The sequence below is a fragment of the Vitis riparia genome, chromosome 3 (genome assembly GCF_004353265.1).
Source record: "Vitis riparia cultivar Riparia Gloire de Montpellier isolate 1030 chromosome 3, EGFV_Vit.rip_1.0, whole genome shotgun sequence".
NCBI lineage: Eukaryota > Viridiplantae > Streptophyta > Magnoliopsida > Vitales > Vitaceae > Vitis > Vitis riparia.
Genome location: NC_048433.1, coordinates 6,869,056 through 6,890,419, shown reverse-complemented (window position 1 = coordinate 6,890,419; position 21,364 = coordinate 6,869,056). Strand labels below are relative to the sequence as shown.

The 21,364-nt window shown below is 32.1% G+C and overlaps 1 protein-coding gene across 1 annotated transcript; it reads right to left on the bottom strand.

Annotated features, from left to right (window-relative positions):
• Positions 1-172: 172 nt before the first annotated feature.
• LOC117911149 (dual-specificity RNA methyltransferase RlmN) lies at positions 173-11,915 on the bottom strand. Its single transcript, XM_034825360.1, has 8 exons — positions 11,593-11,915; positions 7,774-7,884; positions 7,224-7,358; positions 6,219-6,323; positions 4,647-4,816; positions 4,433-4,532; positions 2,555-2,815; positions 173-519 (listed from the first exon to the last, which is right to left on the bottom strand). The coding sequence occupies exons 1-7, from the start codon at positions 11,845-11,847 to the stop codon at positions 2,573-2,575; spliced, it is 1,119 nt and encodes a 372-aa protein (XP_034681251.1). The 5' UTR covers positions 11,848-11,915; the 3' UTR covers positions 173-519; positions 2,555-2,572.
• Between the last annotated feature and the right edge of the window lie 9,449 nt (positions 11,916-21,364).

The window sequence follows — 21,364 nt, the reverse complement described above, 5'->3', positions numbered from 1 at the left end:
GCTTCCTCTGCAGGACCAGAAAATTTGTAGTAATTCTGTTTCATGCTGTCAATTTATTGAGTTTATCATCATGAGTGTCAATGGAAAATACTGTTTCATGACAGTATTCAACAGGCTCTGAAAGAAGAGAAGTGCAGAAGATGCGTATGAGACCAAGCAGAAGTAGTATTATAGTAGAAAGAAAGTCGCTTTAATTACTTTTCTGTATGGCCCTTATGGGGGGCACAGACTTAAAATTACAATCAGAGCAATATTCAATCTCAATGTTTGATCCCCCCCACCTTTTTTTTTTTTTTTTATTTCAGTTTCTGATCAAACAAGTGAAACCTCAGTGACCACATATTATGAACAAAGAACTGTCACGAATAGTCTCTCTGCCCTCTGATCCTACTAGTTTACAAAAAAGCCCTAATTTTATGGGAATTCACTCATTTAATTAGAAGAAAAATCATTTGGAACTTTTTCCGACATCAACTGAGGGCTACTTCCAAACTCAGCTCAATTCCCTCCACCAATAACCTGCATGCAAAATTAGAAACCACAGGCCTTATCGACTTTAATCATTCCAAAATTGCTCTTTCCAACACTCCAAAATGCAGGAATACTAGTGATAAGATACCTCATCCTCTGTCCTCCATCATAAGTTGAAAAAGAAAAAGAAAAAGAAAAAAGAAAAAAAAAAGAATTGAGGGACAGATAATAAAAGAATTAATAGAAAATTGATGAGATGAATTTTAATCTGGCTAAAAAATCACAAGGTAAAATTTTTCTTGGGGGAATTGCTCACTTTAAAGCAATAACAGAGCAAACACTTGGCATAGCTAATTAAGAATACCAGTTCATCCACCAACAAACCTTACCCAAATTATAGAGGTTTTGGAAAAAGTAGCTTTTCTTCAAAATATATATATTTCATGAATAGATTGGATTGCAAAATAACTGTCAATCCAAAATAATTGTCAAAAGTAATCCATGTGAAGCATGTGGACAAGAGGTGTTTGGTTTTTAAACTTCATCATAAAACCATAATTAGCATTGTTGGTTTTAATTTGAAGTTGAATAAAGCAAAAAACCAACATTGCCAAGTTGGTCTTAGTATATGAACTAAACTGCAGTAGCCAAAGTCGGTTCTATTATTAAAGCCACCATTGGTATTGTTGATTCTGGTGCACAAATATAAGCCGCATTTAACAGTGGTGGTTTTAAGCCAATTTTGGTTTTAGAACAATTTTGACAATTGGCTTAAAACCACCATTGCTAATGTTGGTTTTAGTGTTAATTTAAACTTTACCTTAAAACCACAATTGCAAATGTTGGTTTTAGAGCAATCTTGAAGTCATCTTAAAACCAACATTGCTTGGGTTGGTTTCTAAGCATTTTGTAATTAGCTTCAAACCAAAATTACTAGTGTTGGTTTTGCCACAAAAAAATAAAACAACAACTATCCACATGACCCAAAAGCATTACTTTGGCAATTATTTTGCAACCTAATCTATTCCTACAATATATATATATATTTTAAGAATTACTTTTTCCAAAGGTGATGTGGCCAACATCCTTCATCAAGATATAAGACTTCCACCAAATTCTCATTGGACAAGAAGGTGACATTGGAATAAACTTTGTTTTTAAAAGCAAAAAATAGTAACAACTAATATTTAAAATGTAGGAACTCAAACAAAATTGTATAAGTTTAGCTTATGCTATTCAAAATTAATTTTAAAATTCTTAAATTGTCATGTGATGAAACGTTTTTAAAACCTCAAGTTTTTTATACAGTTTTTAAAAACATTGATCTTTTTATGGTAAGTTATATCAGTTCCTATATTTTGTATTTACTCCTATTTTCTGTTTTTGTTTTGAAGACATAAAACAGAAAGTGCATCCAAATGACAATTGAATAACCTTCTTATTGCAATTTTTTTTTTCTAATATACAAACTCTCTTTCTTTTCTTTTTCCTTTTTTCATTTTTTTGTCCCTACCTAGGACTCAAAGGACTCAAACCTGGAACCTCTCACAACCCAACCTGACTACTTACCACTTGAACCTGCAACCTTCTTATTGAAATTTCATAAACATGGTGAGGTACTTTTATTTAACTTGAACAAGTAGAATGGACTAACTGCTGACAATTAGCATCTTAGTTCAAGCAAATGGATCATCCTGGTCAATCCCAGTGCATCTACGGATGTCGACAATAGGTGGGTCACTTGCTTGTGTGGTGCCACATTGTGCCAAGTTCATGACGTGCAGGGTTGGCAGTTCATGTGCATCCTCTTTAATTCATCACAATTACCAAATATTTATCAATCGTAATTTTAATCATTTCTTTACAGGGATGGCTTTTGCTAGACACTTAAGATATACCTAAAATTGGATATAAGTATTTAGGAGATTCTCGGTAACCTATAGTAATAGTTGGGATTATAGATAGACACAATAATAAAAGAATGAAGGTGCCTGTGTTGATCAGAGATAAATTTATTCCATCATACAAGTTTAACTGGAATTTAATGTTAATACTTCCTACAGTAAAAATAAATCTGCCTCACCTGAAATGAACTGCTGTATCAAAGATGCAAATCTTCAATGTCGGTTAAGAGACCAGCACTTCCCGTAGACCTCTTATCTGGTTGATTAACCACCAACTGACCACATGCACCACTTATGTCTTGACCCATTTGCTTGCGTACTGTTGTCCGGATGTTATAAGTACCTCTAAGAATTTTCTGAAATCTTGCAACTTTCTGTTCGCTACTGGTTTTAAAATAACTTAGATTGCCAATGGGATTGAAAGGTATAAGATTTACAACCTGCTCACAAAGGAACACAATCCACTGAAAAGGTTAGGAGTGGATCAATGCTAAAAATGATAAGACTCTTTTAGTCAATAATGACACATACAATTGGAAAAGTGAGCATTTGGCATGCTTATTGTAATGATTCCAAAATAGTACTGTTCCATTTCAAAGACCCCCCAAAACTATGTCTTGAAAAAAGAACAATGTATGGCCAGATCATTTCAGGCCTGCCAAAATTTCAGACCTTCTAAATGAGGATTATCAAATTGAGTATTCTGGAATGTCTTCCTAGAGTTTTCTCATATGTTCTAATTTCTAACAAGTTTCATCCATCATGGCCCCAAATTCTTCCAGTGCAATAGCAACTTCCATACTTGCCTATATGATATACAACATAGGCCTGATGAACGATAAAAATAGATCAGCTCATCACTTTCAAGATAATGGTGTAATATTCAGTAGTCATGAATAAAACAAGACTCAGCAGTTCTGATTCTGGAAAGGAAGATTTTTGTATGCTAAATTCCGAAGGAAACATGGGGCACAATGTATGACAACTATGCCGCATCAATCACCACATAGAAGAAGATATGAATTTCGGATATTTTTAATACGCAAAAATTGTACTATAAGAAAATGCCAAAAGGGAGCAAACACTAGCACACGGGGAATAAACAGGGGATTATCCAAGGGGAAGAAAGGAAAGACTGAACCAAAAGACATCAAAACTCCATAATGCGGGCGTAGTAGCTTATAGGGAATTACATTTGGTTTAGAATGTTTTTCCAGAAGTTATATTTAATTCTTAAATTGTTATTATTTTGTATTTTTAAATAAAAAAAAAAAAAATCTTCTAGGAAGAGGCTTCACTCAAACATTAACCCAATTCAACCTGATTATAGATGGCTTATATGTTTACATTTTTAAATATTTGAGTTGACTCCATAAGACTTTTCAACCTGCTATCCGTGCTCAGGGCTCTTTTTTGCCCTGGTCTTTTCTTTTGGTTTTCTTGCTCCTAGGTGCTCATTGTACACCCCTGACTATAAAGGGTTCACCCCCTTTGTAAACTCCTGAGTACAAGGGTTTGCCTCCTTTGAGAATTCTCATATCTTTACTTAATTAAAAAAATAATAATTCAATTTAAAAAAATAAATAAATAATGCAGAGAGAGGTTCTTCAACTTGATTATAAATGGGTTAAGTTCAAGATGGAGGCAACTTTAGATCTGGTCCGTGCTTGTGCCCATTTCCAACACTACCTTAAATTCCATAAGAAAAGTCTGCAAATCATTAGGGCTTTGGGAGTCACTGCTTAATATCCTAAGCTAAATCTGCAGCTTCAACGTAATAACCCTAAACCTGAGATTAACTATAAAACCTGTTGCCCAAAAATTTAGCAAGTGTCAACATTATGGTTTGTCATCCTTTGTCTCTGTTGGATAAGTTATTTGACTATGAAATCCACTCTGTGGGCCATACAAACAACTAATTACTTCCCACATATTTAAAAATCTGTTTAACTAACCAGTAATCCACATATTGAAAAATATGCACTGACTCATACTTCATAGCAAAAGCATGATGAAGCAGAGTTTCTGCATGCAGTAATTTGAAATATAGATCTTACCACTTGAAATGTCTCCAGCAATTTCCCGAGCTGGTGAGCATGTTGCTCTTCATCATTCACCTCATCAAGCATTATGTACTCAATAAAGATTTTCTGTCCACTGAAAATCCAACTAAAAATGAGATGTCGGGACTCTAAAAATGACTGGAAAAGAGAGAAAAATGCAAGTTAAAAGGATTTTTCTGCAGATCAGTGATGTAGATCTAATCTTCACCTATTTGTTTGATAGGTCCGCAGGGCATCCATGAGCTTTTCCAAAGGAAAAGCTCGAGCTGCAGGCATTATCTGACAACGGATATCTTGAACTGGTGCATGCAGTGATACTGCCAAGTTCAAATTTGGTAGATCACTTTGGAGCTTGTTGATAGCGTGAATAATCCCTACCTGAAGAAGATTGAATTCAACCAGTATGCTTTTAGTGTAGGAGTAGCCTTCACCTGAGTAATATTCATGGGTTATTCTAAATTTTTTAGGCAGCTTGAAATTATCCTCAAAAGTACACAGGTATAACTTTTCTGGTAGGACATAGAGAAAGGGAAAAAGAGAACAAAATAAGTTCAAAGGAAGAAACCCAAGTTCAGGGAGAAGAAGGGATCTCACCTTAGGTTCCCACTAACACCATGCCATTTCAACATCAAGAAAAGGATGATATCCATAAACTGATGTCTCATTTAGTACTACATCAAGCACACTGAAATTCAGCTCCATCTGATGATTTTGGTCTTTGACCTCAGAACTCAAACTATGGACAGTCAAAGTTTTTTTCTTTTTTTTTAATTTTCCACGAAACTAATGTTGTAACCAGAAGACTAAAAATCATCAAATGAAGCTGCCTTTCAAATGGTGGATTGTGATTTTTTTTCTTCATGCTAACATGGCATGAAAACAACTAACAGTCTGATCAAAATTAGAAAAGAAAAAAAAACTAATATACAAGTGGAAATCTAAGCTATATAACCTTGCCAATTTTCTGAAAAAAAAAAACTCCACTTTTTCCATTCCATCCAAAACAGGTGAAAAAGAAAAGGAACTTAGAGGCCATGGATAAAGAGGAGACTATAAAACATCCTATCCACTCCTATAATGTCTTTTAATGAAACAAAATTATTTGATAAATTATTCTCCTAGGATGCTTGACTCAAAACAAACTCAAAGACAACCAAGTAAACTCCCCACTCCCTTCCAATAATGATTTTAAGGCAAAGACACACAAGAACACATCACTCAATTGCTCTTCAGGTTTATAAATTCTGAAATTATACAGCTTCTTTCCATTTAACATATGAATGAAAGAGAGATGCACTTTTGCAACAGCTGTAGTCATCTTTTTATCTAACCTAGACCTTGCCGCCTTCATTATTTCATACAATTAATCAACGAACTTATTCTGCTTTTCCACTTTCCATCATCCAAACCCACATAGAATTCTCAGGTCAATTTATAGCTTCCAAGGTGGTAGTGGCATACAGTCCAAGGGCAGTAAAAATGTTATAATATCTATGAATAATACTTTGAAATTACAGTAAATATTGTGGAAGACATGTCCTTGTTGATCAGGAAAATAGGGCAACTTTATGATACCGCTTATAAGTCATGGTACGATGGTCAATGACAAGATTTCTGCTACATGAGCAAGCAGGATAATGATTTCTAGTCAATTTAGAAAAAATTAACAACTAAAAGACCTTCGACAAAAATAAAATAAAATGATCCAACAGGTATATAATTTTCATGGAAAATCAAAAGAAGGTTAGGCTTAGGCATATCATGAGTTTGCAGTGTATACCGTTGATACAGTGATTTTCTTTGGTGATAGCTGAAATGGAGATCCTTGCATGATATGGATAGCTTCCACTAAGGCAGAATAGTTATTCAGTGGTTCTCCCATTCCCTGCCCACAAAATGAATAATCAAGGAAAGGACAAACAATTTTAAGGATATTTGGGGCCAAAGTAGTTCTAGACTTATATTTGAAGGCTTACAGACTTATAGTTGAAGGCATTAGGTAAGGTTTCTATCAGAAAAACTATGGCATGCACAATGAGGAGGAAGGGTAGAAAATGGAAGAACTATATCCTCATTTCTGATCGTAATGTAAATATAATAATCATAGAAAGTATATTGAGACAGTAGCATGGGAAATTTAGTTCCAATTATTAAGCATAAGAATCATTGTGGCAATGTACATGCCACAGAAGCTGAGATGCAGAGAGCTCTTCTGCCTTGTTTCTACTGCTTATATATAGTAGCATTTTTTATTCCAATATCTAGAGATTGGTTCAAGTGCTCACACATGGTAACATTTCTAATTCCAAAACCTACTAGCTTCCGGCAGAAGTTCAAGAAAATTAAATATTAAAAAATAATGAGCAAGCTTGGTCAAATACCATAAAGGCTTCCATCAGTTTGCGGTTTTAAATTTGTTTGTTTGTTAGTTTTTTTTCAAAATAAATAAATAAATAACATAACATAACAATAAGATATAATATTTCAAGCTTCTAGAAAATTTATTTTACTTTTTCTGATATTTCTTGTGAGGATCAACTACAAACCCACTTATCAAGTGAATAAAATGGCTTCAAAGTGGCATTCTGGAAATTAGTCAACACGAAGTTCTGGACTCAAGCCAAAAATAGCTGGATTTATCCAAATTCAGAGTTGGAATCATTTCATTTGAGAAACACTGTCAAAAATGAACACTGAAAATAAATTGATGATTTCACAACCTTCACCCCTCAATACCCCCAGATCCGCACACACACGACAACAACAAGAAGAAAAAGGTCATTACCATGAACACAACATTCCGTATTTGCGAAAAGTGAGAAGCATGCACTAATTGTTCCACGATTTCTCCTGAGGATAGATTGCTTTTAAATCCCATGCTTCCAGTTGCACAGAATTTGCAGCCCATTTTACAACCCACCTGTAACAAAAGGAAAAAGGCAAGTGGAATCAAATATCTGTACAAGAAACTGACTCAAATTCGTAACTCATAAGTGGCAGGTGAAGACAGAACTCCAATGACAACAAAGAAAAGGACATGGAAGTTCCATTAGCTGAAATCAATAAAACATGACTAAAAAATTGTCTTGGTTTTGAATATCAAATGCAATAAAAAATTGAGTGTCATTGAAAACCAATATTATTCTCTACATTCCTTTCATAAAGATGCCTCAGGTATGGACCAGGGCAAACCTTCCAGCCATGAAAATGACATGAGAAGTGATTCAAATCTCACCAAAATAGCATATTTCTGGCCTTGGTTTAATGTAAGCAACAATGTCCAAATGATAAGGAGTACTTCTTGCCATGTAATAGAGGAAGGGAAAATATGATACCTGAGATGATATGCACAAGGTTGACCTTGGACCTCCAGGACGAGGTTTTCCACCATACTTCCCTAAACGTGTGTCATACCTCATAATTACAGCTTCTACAAAAGATCCATTCTGGTAAAAATGACATGGAACACACATCAACAAAGAGCCCAACTCACACTTTTATATGAAAAAGGCTACCAAAGCAAAGTCTATCAATTGACAAGAAAAAAAGAAACACTGCTTCAAGAGAGTGGAAGTGAATTTTAAATATGAGCTATCTATGGATATTAATCATATAAAACTATCAAGTGAAACTCCACAACCGCACATCTTGTACACACCTATGACTAAGAATTTGCAATGCAAAAAAGGTCGGTGTTTTGAATTAACCAATTTTCAGACTACACAAGATGAAAGTATGCAAGAGAATTCGTAATGGGCAGGATGTGAATATTGTAGTTAGAATGTGCATCAACAACCCAAGTTACCAAGCTTCATTTGTGTTTGTTTTGTTCCAGGTGATAGGTCCAATATTTATTTTTGGGAGGATATATGATGGGAGATCAGCTCTTAAGCCATCTTTTCCATCACCTCTATTCCCTGTTGAGATATAGTCTTCCCATAGCTAGTTTACTCTTTCATGCATGATTCCCCATCTACAAATGACCTAGCCCCATACAAAAAGAAACGCAAGAACAAGTTTTTGATAATCAGATCCAAATACTCTACATTTTCAAATGATCCAATATTTCCCTCCTCCTAAATGGTCTAGAAAAAGCACAATGGAGCAGCTCTGCATGCCTTCTCTCTTTTCTTTCCTATAAAAGTCCCCTGCTAACTTAAAATGGTCTCATGAACTATAGAAGGCATCACCCATGCTATGCGGACCAATAAAAAAATAGGTACCACAACAATTTTGTAGAGTGATTGGATTCTTGTTAAGGGAGGGTGTTGTTTTTTGTGTTCTCTCTTGTTCAATGAGCTTTTAGGCATTATTTGTATGCGTCACATGTACTTTGGTGTGTCGTCTTTTGACACATTTTAATATATTAGCATTTTTTTCCTTACAAAAAAAAATCAGGTACCACAATGTCCTTATTGTAGCACAATAAAGAAGGATGTTCTTAGCAGATTCTTCTTCAATCCTAAACAGAAAGCATCTATTTGCCAACGTCTAGCCCCTTCTATTTAAGTGGTTTGAAGTCAAAATCTTTCCCCAAGTTGCTTCCAATCAAACTCACTTTGTCGATAATTAAGGATTCCAATTTTTTTTTTTTTTTATAGACTTAAGGATTCCAAATTACCTTCACAGGGAAGTTATTATCTCTATCTAGCTCCATGTAAGAATAGAAACCCTTCACTGAAAATTTTCCATCCTGCTCGAGCTAGAATAAGCCATCCCCCTTGTCCCTCCACACTGATTTCTCTTGAAGCTTCAAGAGGAAAGCCTCTCCAGCATCCAACACCCAATCATGGAAAGACCTTATGAAACAAGACATCTAACGCCCTCCTTGTGAGGTGAGGGATGGGCATGATGTTCGCCTTTGGAAATCCATAAGAAAGGATTGAGATCTTTTGAACAGCAAAATATCTTTCTCAATGGGTAATGGTCAAAGAGTGAGATTTCAGAAGGACAAATGGTGTGGAGACGAACCGCTTTGTGTTTACTTCCCCTCCTTATTTGCCCCAGTTGTTTCTAAGGATGCATTGGTGGTGGATGTTTGAAACTCAATAGTCAAAGGGCAAAGGGGTCCAACACCCAATCATGGAAAGACCTTATGAAACAAGACATCTAATGCCCTCCTTGTGAGGTGAGGGATGGGCATGGTGTTCGCCTTTGGAAATCCATAAGAAAGGATTGAGATCTTTTGAACAACATAATATCTTTCTCAATGGGTAATGGTCAAAGAGTGAGATTTTGGAAGGACAAATGGTGTGGAGACGAACCGCTTTGTGTTTACTTCCCCTCCTTATTTGCCCCAGTTGTTTCTAAGGATGCATAGGTGGTGGATGTTTGAAACTCAATAGTCAAAGGGCAAAGGGGTCCAACACCCAATCATGGAAAGACCTTATGAAACAAGACATCTAATGCCCTCCTTGTGAGGTGAGGGATGGGCATGGTGTTCACCTTTGGAAATCCATAAGAAAGGATTGAGATCTTTTGAACAGTAGAATATCTTTCTCAGTGGGTAATGGTCAAAGAGTGAGATTTTGGAATGACAAATGGTGTGGAGACAAACCGCTTTGTGTTTACTTCCCCTCCTTATTTGCCCTAGTTGTTTCTAAGGATGCATAGGTGGTGGATGTTTGAAACTCAATAGTCAAAGGGCAAAGGGGGTGGATGGGTTCCTCGCTTCTCTAAGTTGTTTAATGATTGGGAGTTGCAAAGTGTGGAGCGTTTTTTGCTGAAATTTCAAGCAAAAAGGGCGTATAGGAATGAGGAAGACATGGTGATTTGGATAGTTTTGAAGAGTGGAAATTTTTCAGTCAAATCCCTCAATTCCATTTTGAAGCCCAATGACCTTTTATTGTTCTCATAGAGCATCATTTGGAGTTCTTGCATGCCACCCAAGGTGGCTTTTTTTGCTTGGAAGGCGACATGGGGAAAAGCCTTAAGTTTGGATCAAGTCCAGAGAAGGAGGTTTTCTTTGGCAAACAATTTTTTTTCCTTGTCACTTTGAAGAAGAAACTGTTGATCACATTCTTCTCCACTATGCAAAGATAAGGATTCTTTGGCAACTGCTTTTTACTCTCTTTGGAGTGTCTTAGGTTCTTTCCTTTTCAGTTAAAAGACACTCCTTGGGTGGCATTGGTCCTTTATGGGTAAAGTTCGTAAAAAGTCTAGGAAGGCTACCCCATTATGTATCTTTTGGACTATTTGGAAGGAGCGGAACATGCTTCCTTTTGATAATCCAGAGTTTTCAATCCAAAGGATAAAAAACTCTTTTGTTCATAATCTGTGGTCTTGGTCTAAGGTGTCTGTAGATGTGGACCCTACTTCTCTATTTAGCTTTATCGATTGGCTAGGTTCTAAATGAGGACAGGTGATGTTTTTTGTTCTCTCCCTCCCTCACTTGGTTGAGCCTTTTGGTGGTCGGTGTATACTTCCTATATGCTTTGAGACATTGTTTGGTGTTTCCTTTTAATATATATTCTTTGTTTTACCTATTAAAAAAAAATGCCCTCCTACACCCGTCTCCTCTCACAAATCCGAAACCCAAGAACCTTTGCAGTGGCAATGGCAAAAAGTGAAGGAAAGAAGGCACTCAAATCCTGTGTACAGTATTTTTCTTCTCCCCTTCCTACCCTGATGAAAGAAGTTGGACCTTGGGGCCTTGCGGTTTCTTTTCCTATAAATATTTCTCCCAACCCCTTTTAAATGTGGATTCACCTTCTCCTCTCCTCTAAACAAGCTGATTGAGAAATTCTAAAACCCCATAAAAGTTCAGGCCTTTGCTTGGTTGGTGGCTAATAAAAAGGTCAACAAAAATTATTTACTTCAGCCCAAGAGGCCTTATAGAGGGCTCTTGCTGTGTCTAAGCTTTTGGAGAGGAGAATGTGCACACCATATTTTCATCCACTGCCCGTTTGTGTTAGAGCAATGACAAAGTGGAGTGAGTTCATAAAATTACCTAATTAAAAAAAAAAAAAAAAAAAAAAAAACCCCATTGTCAAAATAAACTCAGTTCCACACAAAACCAAAATTAACTCATATTTTACGTCTTCGCCATAATCAGAATCACAAGATAATTAAAAATAAATAAAATTAAAATCATCAAATGGAGAATTATGAATGACGATCTTATCCATAAACCCTGGATCATAAAAGGCGAGAACCTGCAACTTGATGAGGAGTTTGGTGGTCACATTGTCGGACGAATCGATGACGGTGTGGAGACTGGAAGTAGAGGGTTTGAAGTGTGACCGAAGGAGAGGGTATGCAGCGGAAGGCAACGAAGGAATGTCATCCCAATCGCAGTTAGGGTTTTGAACCACGTACTTCCAAATGAAAGGGATGAAGTTAGGGTTTATTCCGGCACTGTGAAACTGCCTTCTGAGCTCTCCGCCGTCGAATATTGATGAGATTGCCATGAGATGAGTAGGACGGCGACTGTTTCTGCAGACCGCCGGTGGAAGGGCGGGGCTGGAAACTGGAAAGTGATATTACTCAGGCCGGCTCTACTACTTCCCGGACATTATTTATTTATTTATTAAAAATGAAAAAAAAAATAGTTTATTTGGTAATTGTGTTCAAAACTGATCTGAAAAATAATTTTAACAATTTTTAAAAATTATTATCTGATTTTTGTAAAGTTAAAATTTGTTTGAAAACTTAAAATATTTTTAACTTATTTTTAATATTTTTAAATATATTTTAAAAATAATTTTTATGTCTAGTATTTCATTTTTAAGCACTATATATGTTTATATAATTATTTTTAAAATCTCTTAAAAAAAAAAACAAATGAAAACAACATAAAATATTTAAAAGATGTTTTCTAAATTTTTTTTTGTTTTTAAAAACAAAAAACAAAAAATAATTTTTTATTGTCAAAGTGATTTTTTCTAAAGAACAAAAAACTATTCTAATAAACAATTACCAAATAAGTCCTAATTTTTTAGAATATGTATATTTTTTCTTTTTTTGAAACGTGAGATTTGATTAACTAATAAGAAAATATATGGAAAAAATTTCAAAATTTTAAATCAATATTATCTTCATTTATTTAAAAATAATTTAAAATACATATACTTTTTAACGAATTATCCAACTATTCCCCTTACTTGTCATGTCATCCAAATCAATTGACAATTAGTTTCCTCCATTTAGATATTTCCCATCATTTTAAATATTTTATTATTATTATTATTATTTTATTTTATTATTTAGGATTTTTTTTCCTCTAAAAATATTATAAAGTAAGAATTTGAAAAAAATAAAGAGTTTATTCTAGTATTAATAAGTTAAAAAAAATTGTGATATAATAAATTTGTATATATTATATAATATTAATAATTATTTAATATAATAGATAAAAAAAATTGTTGTAAGAGTTTTTCAAATATAAAATATTTTACAATATGATTTTACTTTGATATAATATAAAAATAAATAAATAAATAATTATTTTATATTAAATAAATTCATCATGATCAAAATAATTATATATTATTAAATTTATTATTTATTATTTATTATTTATTATTTAATAAACCATATTATTACTTTTTGAATTAATAACTATGATTAAATAATATTTGTTTGACAATATTTCCTTTTAAAATTTTAGAAAATAAAAAAAAAATATTAATCCTATTTAAATAGGATTTTTTTTGTAAAATATTTCTTAAACTTTTAGAAAACTAAAATAAGAATCCTACAAATTGTTTATTTCTAGAAAAAAATATTCAAATAATAGCAGTAATAATAATAATAATAAAATATCTATAAAAACAAATATCTATATAAATGAGTCTATTTGTGAATTGATTTGAAAAACATGACAAGTAAAATGATATTTTTGGAAATAATCGGATTATTCATTAAAAAAATGCAAATATTTCAAATTAATTTTAAATAAATGAATATAATACTAATTTAAAAAAATTGGGAGGTTTTTTTTCAAATATTTTTATATTAGGAAATCAAATCCTACTTTTCCCTATTATTAAAAAGAATTGAGTGTTATATAATTATAATTATTAAATACTTAGTTGAGTTTCTTGTTAGGCTCATGTTGTTTAATATCCTAATCAAAGTTGAACCCAAATTAAATTTGGGTTATTTTTTTTCTAAATTACAAAAAGATTGTCCAAATTCACTTAAAATTTGGTTGGGATAAGGGTGAGAGAAATTATAGAGATTGTGTTTGCCATTTAAGCTATGTTTTGTTGATTGGACATAATATGAGATAAGATAAGATAAAATAAAGTTATGTTTTGTTAATAAAAAATAATATGAGATAAAATAAGATAAAATAATATTATATATAATTCCATGTTTGGTAAGTGATAAAATAGGATAAGTTATCTTATTACAATTCTATTTTATGTTCAATCAACAATGAGATAAAATTAAAGTCGGGATATATCCCTTCTATATATGAGATATGTTAATCCTAAACTAATACATAGGATATATCATTACTTTATTTTCTTATCGATTTTTTTATATTACTTATTTTGTAAAATTAAATTTTGTTATTGTAAAATTAAATTTATGATTAAAATATATTTATTATAAGTATTGTTTAATATATATAACATAATATGTTCACTTATATTATATCCAAGTTAATATGGGGATATTGATGTTGTCCAATCTGAACTACATGTCCATTTGTGAGTAAGTAATGGAGGAGTTGCACCGATTGAGAAAGTCTAGAAGATTAGTACCCTTCAGTCCAATTCCAGCGGTTGTTGCTCTGTGTGGAGTTGCTAGTATGTGAAAAAATTGTAAACAGATTGTTACATAGTCAAACCTTATACACTATCAAATTTAATACTACTATTGAATTTATAAGGAAAGATACGAATTTTCCACAATGCAAATCCACGTTGACAATGCCATCCATTCTAGGAGCCCACCTTATTCTTGTTGGCCAACAGAATGATAGCAAAGTCAACTCCTTGAATCTTCATTCCCCAAATCCAACCCAATAATCACACGTGCCAAATTGCTTTGACTTTTACGGCTCTTCAATAATTAATACTAATGCCGTTAGCATGTAATAATAAAATCAGAAAATTAACTAAAAATATCAATTATTTCTTAATCAATCGGCTTCTCGTCCGAGTGCATACTTCATAACAATCCCAAGGTTGAATCTTGTGACAAAATGCACGTGACAAAAATGGTTGAATAGTGGCAAAGTATCCATTCTCAACCAAGCTAATGGATTTTGACCATCCATTCAAGGTGCCACAAAAATGAGAATAGCTTGGAGCAAGAGAATTTTAAAGGGATTCTTCCCAAAATGGATTGTATTTCATTCTTCAAAGCTTATCCTAATAAAAAATCTATGATTGTGTTTGGATAAATTATTAAAAATAAAAATAAAATGAAAATTTTATTATCCTAAAAATTAAAACTTATTGTTATTTAATGAATTATTAAAAAATAAAAAAAATAAAAACTTATCCTCATAAAAATTTGAACCTACTCATACTACGATTTAAACTTTCCTATTTTTCAGAACAAAAAAATCACTTACACTCACTTAAAATAAATTAAAATATTTTTCATCTTGTAAATCGAAAACTCTATATTGTCGAAAATAAGTTTCAACAATTTTATATATTTCCTATAAAAAAATTTTCAAACAAAAAACATCACTTGCACTCACTTAAAACAATTTAAAATGTTTTTCATCCTTAAAACAAATTAAAATGTTTTTCATCCTTTAGAAAATAAGTTTCAACAATTTTAAGAAATGGACTTGTATTTAATTAAAATTTAAAGATAAAATTAGAATTATCACTACGTGTAAAAGTCAACCCTTATCCCATTTTAATAGATTGCTCAAAGCACGGAGTTATTTTCCATATTCACCTCCGATCAAGGAATCTTCATCCAAACAGGCCATTACCATAACAAGCAAGAGGCTAAAGATCTAATCAATTATTTTTACAGAAAAAAAAATAAAATTGTGGAATCCGGTGAGGTCGTTTGCAGCATTGATTGACACAATGACATTGAGCCGAAACAATTGAAAATTGAAATTGAACAATTTTGAATTGGATTTATATATATGAACTACACAATTTGCAGAATTAAAAACCAGAAAGACAACACAGTCTTGAAATCGAACCCTCCACGCTTGTATACAATTACAACATCTACAGAATGAACTTCAGCTGAAGACGTCATCACAATTCAAACAATCGTAAACTCCGACACACATTTCAATTTATCTTCTTGGAGAAATTATTACTGAAACCACCGATCTGCCTTGAGCCTTCTGCTGCGGTACGAGCGAACGGAGAATCCTTATTAACGCTGAGCGACCGTACAAACCCTAGACTCGGCTGCCGATCGGTGAAATCATACTTGGGAGCCTGGAACTCCGACCTGGTTCGTCGATGAGACGAGCCATGGGAGGAGTCCGGCCCGGTCAACAGGCGGTAGCCGCGGCTGGAGCCTTCGGAGAGGCACCTGTAGCCACTGTGAGCCTTCTTGCTCTTGATGGCGTTGAAGAGAAATGGTATGAGACCTTCCATTGGGATTTTGGTATTCTCTCTTTGAAACTTGTTATTTTGTATACGGAAAATGAAGGCACAGATCCCTTTATTTATAGTGTGAGTAGTGAATGTGAGGAAAATTCAAGGGTGACGGGATAGTTGTTAATGACATTAATGTCCTTGATTCAGTATCCTAATCGGGAAAACAGGAATTACAAATTCGTCAATTGAGGAATTCATGGGGGCTTTGAGGTAATTTTGTTTGGTAAGTGGGGTTTTCGAAGGAAGTGAGCAGCAAAATATGACTTTTCCTTTTGAAAAATGAAAAAACAGTATGTGGTGGCAATTTTGACTGCTTTTTCTCCCTTCCCAAACGCGGCTTTACGCGCAAAAGCCCAAATCCAAAATCCATGGTGGTTAAGGAAAAAAATTAGTCAAATACTAATCACATAAATTCTATGTATACTAAAAGAAGGAAGAAGAAACCTTTTTATTTCTAATTATTATTTTCTTCATTTAATTAAATATTTATAATGATGTTAACTACTATTTTTTCGATGATGTCATTAGTATACTATATTCGCAATTTTCTTACTACTTATTTTATTATTATATAAATTAAAGTTGGAAATCAAATTTAAGAAATATTTTTCAAACAACAATTGCTTAAAATAAATTGGGAAGGGTGGTGTTGAGAAAATGCAAACACAAAGTGTAACAATAGATTATTTCAATCTTGGCCTATGGGCATTTTTATCAAATTCCAACCAAGTAAAATTTTTATTATCAAGGGTTTTTAAGCCAAAGTCCGCAAAGTCTTATACTTGGATCATGGTTTTAATAGATCTTTACAATTTCCTTCAAGAGAGACCTTGTATGGATGTAAGTAATTTGTTGAAATAACTTCTTAGTATTATAATTTGATTCAAGGATCTAGGATTGATGTGCACAAAATAAATATGTAAGGTTTTGAACAAAGGTGTACTAAAAAGCACTTTCCAATGATAATTAATATTAGATCCTTCAAAAAACCGAAGAAGGTTAATGACATCTTATGTAGAGATTGCAAACCAGCTAACAGTTAAAAACATCTTCCAAAAGTTTTGGTTAATCATCTAACTAGTTGTTGTACGTTTAATGTATTAAAGGTGATTGCTAGGAGAGATACGAGTGATCTAGTTGACCACCTGATTGAGCCAAAAAGCGCCAAAAAGGTCTCCGCAACTTATTACATGAGAACGAATAACACTACACAATTTGCTTCATTCAATATCTTCCTTGTCTAAACTTTGATTTTCAAACTAGTTGAAGCATTGGAATGATGATTTCCTCATCTTCAAATATCTTGCCTCATAATTATCATAGGAAGCTATCCAAAATTTAGTGCAAAATCAAAGTTTCATATTGTTTTTTCACTTGATTTTTGAATATTTTATTTCTCCTTCATGACTTCCATTTGATATATCTTCTTAAATGTCTCTTTAAAAATATTTATTACTTAACTAACACACTTAAAATATAATTATTATATTTAAATCTAGTATTATTATCATCAAAATTGAAATTAACTAGACCTTGGTTTTACGAAAAATCTATGCCTTAAAAAAAAAAGCTTATGTGAAGTCAGAAATATATTACTTAGGTGGTGTTTGTTTTTTTGGCTTTTTGTTGAAAACCATTTAATTTTAAAATTTAGGTTATTTGTTTTTTTACTTTTTTATGACTTATTATAAACTTTTTACTAAAGAGAAAAAGTCAAAATATATGGTTTTTTCTAAATAGAAAAAATAACATAATGATTTTTTTTCTTTTTAATACTTAATAAAAATAAAATACTACAAAAACAAACAACCTAATATTTAATATTATTAAGTATTAAGGTTCTATTTAGAATTAAGTAAAAAAACAAACACCACCTTAAACTTATATAAATTAGAAGTTAAAAAAAGATGGAGCTAACCTAAGTAACCAAAAATATGAAAAGATATATTTCTCATCATTTTTGCAAACATTTTCTAAATCTTTACCCTAAACATTTCATTCCACCTTCTCCCCTTGATTTTCCCTAGACCTTTTACAAACAATACACATATCTAATCTCTTTCATGATCACGTCTAATATTCACTAAATAAATAAAATAATTCAATAGCAAAATATAATATTAATATCAGTTTTTTTTCCCTAAATAATGAATTTTAAGTTTATTTTCAAAATTAAGTATGAATTTAAGAAAATTGAAAATTCAATCCAAATATTAAGTTATATAGAAAAATTATTTTTTAAGACATATTGTTTGTCCAAGATGAAGTTTTATAGAAACAAATCTTAAAAATTCTAAGTATATTGGTAATATTATCAAATAATAATTTAATAATTGGGAGCAATCAAATTAGACCCCTCCACATTTTAATGTTTTATTTTTTATTTTATATATTTTTCTATTTTTAAATTTAAAAAATTGCTATAATAGTAAATATGTACACTCATTGTTGGACTCTAACCACGTAGGACTACAATTTGGCAAGTTGGAAGACTAATTCTTGGGTTGGGAATTATTTGGCAAGTTGGAAGACTAATTCTTGGGTTGGAAATTCCCAACCCACATCAAACCTGTTGGCAATTCAAGTTCAAACTAGAGTTCCCACAGGTTCTTAGATAAAAAGTCAAGAATGAAATATTCTAATAAATAAAATAATTATTTTATAAAATATTTTATTAATTACTAATTTAAGATAAATAATAACCCATAAACTCAAATTTCAATATTCAAAGATATTTGAATAATTAAATCAAAATAATAAACTCATTAGTCTAATGTAATTGAAAAGTAAGAAATGTTAAGAGTTCGTTACTTATCATTTTTATATTTTTTTATACTTTAAATAAAATAGTAAATAATATAATTTAAAATTAATAATGTTTGGATTTGGGTGTTAGTAGGTTGCCCATACATTTAACACACGTCAATCCCAATATATGTAGGTTAGTATTTTTCTAAACCAAGTCTAATCTCAACCCTTTCAAACTTTGTTCATATTAACCCAAACCTCGAGTTGGGACATAATGTTTGGGTTGGATTTGTCCAAGTGATAGCCCTTTAACCCTTAATACTAGTTGGAATAACATTATTATTAAAATTGAATATAAAAAACTTAATTTTGAACCAAAAGTTCGTATTAAAACTAAATGGCTCAATCAATTAGATGAAAAATAATTTATATTAGAATAACATTATTATACATATTTTATTACAATATGTTTTAAATATCAATCAATCTAAATAAAAAGTCTAAGAAAATGAAAAGAGTGACACTTCCAAAATAGTAAAAGAAAGTTCCATCCATATGTTTTCATTTAGATCTAGAGACATTTGTGAGAACACTTTCCATTCTTTTTATTGTATAGGAATACAATAATAATAATAATAATAACAATATTGTAAAAATAGTATAGGAAATAATATTTGCGAGTATGCTATTAGAGATAAATAAAATAAGTGAATAATGTTAGAAAGGAAATAATTCTAGGAAATTCTATTTGCAACTATATAATTGCTACAACTTATATAAGCAAGAAAAAATCTTTAATAATCTGTCACATGAGAGAATTTCCAACGCTCCCCTTCAAGTCGAGCAATAAATATTTTTTATTCTCATCTTGCTTAAGGTATGGGTACTTCATCACATATTGATGAAAACTCTAGGTTTGAATATGTGTTCCTGGTATATAGGAAATTCGATGTCTTAGGTATATTTACTAAATTTAAGGTGAAATTTGATAACCAATTGGGTAAACATATCAAACACTTTGATTGAATTGAGGTAGTGTGTGTAGTAAATTTGATTCTTTCCATAGGGAGCATGACATTATATTCCAATTCTTTACACCAGGAGCTTCAATGCAAATGGAATGAAGGAAAGAAGTTTGATAGATATAGTGAGATGGGTGATTGGTTTCTTATCATTTCTCATATTCTTTTGGGATATGTATTAGAGACTGAGTTATACTTTCTTTACTTAATACCATTCCTATGACTTCTAGTACACAAGTGTCTTATCATAGTGAAAGGTTTGTGTCCTATGGGTTATGATAAAATAGTGAGCGATATTAGTGCTCATTCTTGATAAGGAACTATGAGGGGATAGTTAGAATCCTTTTGTTTTAACATAGTTTGGGTTCCTATAGAAACACTTGAATGAATAAATGCCATAAGTGTAAGTTAGTCTACAAGAAGAATAGATGAGTTGATGGAAAGTTTGAGTTTTATGTGACTAGTTAGTAACTAAAGGTTATAGTTTGAAACTTTGTTTCAATTGTGGAAAACTTTTTCATCAGTAGTCATACTCAAACTCATCAGAGTACTCCCATCCTTTATAGGGCTTCTCATTTATGAGATAAAATAACCAAATATTTTCATAGCAAAGGACTTTGAGTGTACAAGAAGGTGCATAGAAGCATAATGTTGCTTTAAAATCTTATACGTGGACGACAATCTACTCATTGGGAATGATGTAGAGACATTGTCATTATTCAAGATTTGGTTGTATACTTAGTTCTAGATAAAAATCTAGAAGTGATGTAATATATCCTTGGGATTAAGGTCTTTTAGGACTACAAGAATAGAAAAATTATGTTATGTCTCCTACACTGAAAAACATTTGGTCAAGTGCATGATGCATGACTCCTTTGCTACTCTTAGGTTTGGAGTTGTCTATCTCATGATCAGTGTCCTTAGGCATCTGGGAAGAGAAATTGTATTAAAGTAGTATCATATGCTTCTACAATAGGTAACCTCATATATACGATGTTATGTGCTAGATCAAATATTTGCTTTACTATAGGAATGGTGAGTAGATATCAGTCCAATCCATGATTAGAGTTTTGGGTAGATGTTAAGCATATACTCAAGTATTTTAGGAGAACCTAGTTTCAACTATGAGGGTACCTTCTCATCAATAACCATGTTCAAATTCATCATAATAACTCTTATCCATTGCAACTTATCTTGATTATGAGATATGACAAATGGGAGTCAAGACAACATTCTTGAACGATGATCTTGAAGATAGCATCTATATGATGCAATGAAACAAATTCATAGCAAAGAGCCAAAAACATCTTGTGTGCAAGTTACATAAATCCATTTATGGATTAAAGTAAGCATTTTGCTCATGGAATAGATGTTTTGATAAGGCTATCAAGACTCTTAATCTTGATTAAAATGAAAATGGGTTTTGTGTGTACAAGAAGATGAAGGGAAACATGGTGGTGCTTTTGAACTTGTACGTTGATGACATTCTAGTCATTGTAAATTATATAGGGTTATTGTCATCATTTATTTGGTTATCTACTCAATTTTAGATGAAAAACCTAGGTGAGGTGCAATATATTCTTAAGATTAAGGTTCTTTAGGATCATAAGAATAGG